Source organism: Primulina huaijiensis, chromosome 12 (assembly GCF_012295235.1).
Source record: "Primulina huaijiensis isolate GDHJ02 chromosome 12, ASM1229523v2, whole genome shotgun sequence".
NCBI lineage: Eukaryota > Viridiplantae > Streptophyta > Magnoliopsida > Lamiales > Gesneriaceae > Primulina > Primulina huaijiensis.
Window position 1 is genome coordinate 9171796 of NC_133317.1, and position 5024 is coordinate 9176819.

The 5024-nt window shown below is 34.7% G+C and overlaps 1 protein-coding gene across 1 annotated transcript; it reads left to right on the plus strand.

Annotated features, from left to right (window-relative positions):
• The first annotated feature begins 1260 nt into the window (after positions 1–1260).
• Positions 1261–3912, plus strand: LOC140990761 (uncharacterized). The gene is made up of 2 exons (XM_073460618.1): positions 1261–1671; positions 3136–3912. The coding sequence occupies exons 1-2, from the start codon at positions 1316–1318 to the stop codon at positions 3755–3757; spliced, it is 978 nt and encodes a 325-aa protein (XP_073316719.1). The 5' UTR covers positions 1261–1315; the 3' UTR covers positions 3758–3912.
• The last annotated feature ends 1112 nt before the right edge of the window (positions 3913–5024 follow it).

The window sequence follows — 5024 nt, forward strand, 5'->3', positions numbered from 1 at the left end:
TTATATTCTGAGATCCCACACTTTCTCTGGGTGGTTACTGCGAAGATGACCACGTTATGGTAGGTTATTCACCTCCAGTCGTGTTCATCTTTAGATCTACAACCTTGAGATTTGCAAAAGATTCTGGAAGCTCTTGTAGATCCTCTAGACCAATCTTTTCTGACGTTGTCATCAGATTAATTTCTTTTCTGAGACTCTTTTAATTAGATTGAACATTTTTTCATCTTCAGTTAAATGTTTTGATATCACTTTGGCCTTCCCTTTTTGATGTAATAAGGGTTCCGTGCCAAAAAATAGTGGTAAACTGCTTTATGAAGATCTTTTACTAGAAGTTGGTGGTTGTTCTAGATTTTGAAGTCTTGTTCGAATATCATTTAATATTCCAAGAATTTCTTCCTGGTTTTCAAGGATTTTTTCCACATTATGTGGTATATAATATAGCATATTGTCATGATTTTGTACCGTCTTTTGGATTTCTCTAAGATCTCCGGAGAGTTTAGAGGAATCCGGTACTATTTCTAGAATGTCTTATTGATCTTATCCATTAAAAAATATTATTTTTTGTGTCAGAGTATTATTTTCACTCCAGATATAAACCGGATCAACCTGTTTCACGCAAATAAATATGTGAGACTGTCATGTAAGAGTCACTCTTATCATAAAGCAAATGTCAAAGATAAGTTAGATAATGTAAGGGTCAGTCTCTGTCAAGAAAAAAAATGTTTATGCACTCCTTGATCTATAAGAAAAATTTTATGCACTCTTTGGGCTCACGTATCTTCTTTGAGGTGAAAATAGGTACTAAATATTGAATATATAGTAGGTCGATGTATAAAAATCTTTGACCTATATGTATTTTACATTTCATCTATGTAAAACTTAAAGTGTAAATCATGATTTTATATGTAATTTGAATCAATTGATAATATAAATAATATGTTGATTTAATATTTTTGTACCTAAAGCTCCTTAAATTGGAGAAAATTTGTTAATTATTTTGCACCCAAACATGTTTAATAATTGTCTATATTAATAAAGTCGTTCTATTTTTATATTCAAAATCTTATATTTTTTTATCAGATCCGAAATAGTTTTTATTCAAACATCATATATTAATGTTATGTTTGTAATATTTTTTTTATTGATTTTTATGGGTGAAAAGACGCGTGGATCCAAAGTTATAAAAAGAGTAAGAATAATATAAATAAAATTAATATAATATTTTAAGAAATCCATAAATAATTAATAGGCAAAAAGAGGAAATTTTGAATATATCACCTCAAAATCGTCGCACTCCAATTGCAGCAGCAACAAAATGGAAGAGGGGAAGCATTTGATGCAGCAGCAGCAACAGCAGCAGCAGCTTCTGCTGCAGCAGATCCAGCGGCGGAACGAAGCCGTCGCTCGCTTTCCTTCCAATATCGACGCCCATCTCCGCCCGCAGCAGGCTGTGCTTCACCAACGTCCACCTCCACAGATCCCTAATCATCCGAGCCCTAACCCTAACCCTATCCCTAACCCTAACGTGAATGCTGCTGCTGCTGCATCTACGAATTCTAACACACCCCAGCATTTCAAGGCATCTCTGCAGCTGTCTTATCAGGACGCCTGGAGAGTCTGTCATCCCGATTACAGCCGGCCTTTCTCATCCCTCGAGGACGCGTGCCACAGGTTCTCTTCTGTTTCCCCTTCTGAAATTGGTTTTACGATTTCGTAAATGAATTCTCTTGCCTGTGTTGATAAACAATGTCACTGGTATTTCGATTCTACGTGGTTTTGCTGTTATGCGCTTCAATTTTTTTACTGCCATTCTTGGTTTTGAATAACTCGTCCTCTTATGTGACCCGATCGTGTTACTGTTCTAGGGATTTGATTGTTCTGATTTTAATTTCGGTCCCGATTAAGTTTCTGTGTGGAGGCAAAAGTGGAAATGTTAAAAATACAAGTGAAAAAATAAAATAGAAATGAAATATAAATCCTTGCTTAAGGATCAAGGATGTGTTCTAGCTTAGTTCATAAGCCTTTTGCTCGTGTAAAATGGATGGAAATTGGGCGTCTGCTGAGACATGCCAGTCATGAGGAGTTGGACTCAACTTGTTTATGGCCATGCTTGACCTTTTACATAATCTTTCAAAGTTCATAAGTCGGATTGCAAGCTTTTTTTTAATTATTTTTCTTTACTTGTATGTTGATTATATGGTGTTCGATCGATATTGATTCAACATTATATATTTTACAATCAACTAAATTAATTTTCATGTGTATTCGACTTTGTCCTTAAAAATTTGATCCAATCTTCTTTACAGAATACATTGTTTGATATTCTTATTCGCACTTGACAGTGAATTATATTGATTATCAATTTACTCGATGAGTAGCTAGCTCAAGATTGAAAATTTTCAAGTCTAGATATGTGTATAAAATTTTTAAAAGCTCGACTCAAGCTTGATTTGTTTTCAGTGAGTTAGTGGCAAGTGGAGCAGTTGCCCCTACCTTCTCTATCTTCATATTCATAAATTTTCTAGTGCGAGTCAACTAGTCATTTACTTGACTTGAAGCTGATTATGGAAGCTAAGCTATGGTATACAATACAACAATGAAAAGTTCCCTTTGATTCATAAATTTTTTTATGTCCTAGAGCTGATATGCACAGTGCCTTTCGTCTTTTTCTGTGTCATCTGGCATGTGGACAGAACTTGCCTAAGTCCTTATTCTATTGCTACCTTTACAAACAAAGTATATTGTTAATATGATTAGCTGAACCTTGCTAAATTTTGTCTAGTTATAAAAAGCTAGGTGGATTTCTCAGGAGTTTTGTCTGACAGGGACAAACTCTTTTTTTAATGATAATTGAACACATCAGTTGCATCATCTCGATTTCTTCAGGAAAAAGGTCTTCTGTGTAATGGAAATGTCTGACATAGTTTTATGTGTTTGGAAATGGTTTGTACCATGTGACCATTCCTCGATATAGTGGGGAGTACGTTTGCTGTGCATTTAGAACTGTTGAAATTCTCTAGATGGAATTTTTTTGAACTGACTGCAATATCTTGAATTAGGAGTTGATACTTTCTGTTGTAGGGTGCTGGTTGCAGCTTCTTTTTATAACTTCTCTTTCTCTTGAATACGATGTAGGCTATTACCATACCATGTGGTGGCTGACTATGAAGCAGAGGAAGATGACAAGATACTAGATTCAGACAGTACCGGTCAAGTACTTTCCCGTTCTCAGCAATGGGACCATAATATCGCTGCCAAAGTTGCGGAGTTCACCACCACATTTGAGAAACAAGTCCTTGCATTCAACATGATTTACCGTAAGCGTGGTCTTGGGGAGTTTCGGACTGAGGAGAAGTTGATGATGGAACAATTTCTTTTGAATGAAGAGAAGCAAGCATTATTCGAATTGAAGGCCAAAATGGATTCTTCTAGACAAAAAGTCAGTCGAGAAACTCATGAGGCCAATATGCGAATGGCTGCCATGGTTCAAATGGAGCAAGCTCGTGCAGAATCGCAGGCTCATGCTGAGATGATGGCACGACCCCCAATTCGAGCAAGTACTATTGGCAGTCGAGGTGGTAATATCTCATCACTCGGCCCTGACATTAGTGGTGGGCAGGATCAGGACGACATGATCAATGAAGATGATAAGGAGCCGTCTGAGGACTTCTTGAATGATGACGAAACCGAAAATGGAGACACATCGATGCAAAGCGAGTGGCATGGGGAAGGTAAGTTAGATTTGAATGCAAGATAAGTACATGAGATCGAAAAAATACTTTTGTCGTACTTTTTTTTATTATCTATGTAGGTCGAATTTTTTATGAAAAAGGATAGCCTATTGTCATTATGGAGATCTAGCAAGGAAGACTAAAACTCGAAAATTTTAAAACGAATCAAATTGTACTAGTATGTTTTAGTGCATAAAAAATAAATAATTTTGGCCATAAAAAATAGTTAAAACGAGAGGGGAGGATCGCCTTCACACGATCACACATGATGTCAAATATGGATTTAAAAAATACAATCTAATTAAAGAATTGACATTGATCTAGGTTTTTTCACTAAAAATCCCTAATAAAATTTAATATTTTATGTTCGAATAAATCGCAAGTGCTTAGATCAAGTAATAGTATAATGTATTAAGTACGGAATCGTTCCACATATACTATATCATAGAATTATTATTTTCAGAAATTGATCTTTAGTAAATTATACAAGATATTTTGAAATTTTTGAGTCTAAATTACATTCAAAGTAAAATTATAATTCAAAGAATGAATAAACTAAAAAATTTGAAATGTAGATAAAAATCAGGTGAGAATGGAATTTGTCTGAAATTTTAGTTCATCTACCCCTCCTTTATGTCAACTAATTAATCTCGACAATTACTCATGCTTTTGACATGATTTCATAAATTATTAACACTCTCTCAAGCTTGCAAGTACGATTTATAGAACCTCTTAGCTTTCGATTTATTTAACTATCACTATCATCGTTTATTCAATTTCATATGTCTATGCACATCATAAATCAATGGATTATGCTACTCGTTTATATTGCAAACCATTCTTTCAAATTCATTCACAATATATAACATTAAAGAAGTTAGTATGGAGTCGAAGATTAAATTAACTAAAACAATGTATTGGGGGTAGGATTCACTTAAATCCCAACAGATACAAAAAGTTAGCTACTAAAGGACATCATCAAATTATCAAAACAATGTTTTTAAACTAGAAATAATAAAAGAAATGAAGAAGAAAGAAAACGATGTGTGAAAATCCCGAGTTTTTCGTTTTCGTTCTCGACTCGAGGCGCTTTTATCTCTACCTATTTTGCTTGTGAATGCTGAAAAGTGATAATTTCATCCAATATTTTCAGTATTAGGCCGCTTGCATCTAATTGTGTCCAATAATCTACCAGAGAAGGAAAGAAATAACGTCCACAATAATTTTCATAATTCGTCGCGCTAGGATGGTAAGAAGTGACCGCCCTAGCGTGGCATTAACTGTATGTGTTCT

Bases quoted from the DNA above. Each gene is read 5' to 3' on its own strand.
- LOC140990761 (XM_073460618.1), top strand. From the start codon at position 1,316: ATGGAAGAGGGGAAGCATTTGATGCAGCAGCAGCAACAGCAGCAGCAG. The intron at 1,672-3,135 runs GTTCTCTTCTGT...AATACGATGTAG, and splicing joins CTCGAGGACGCGTGCCACAG to GCTATTACCATACCATGTGG.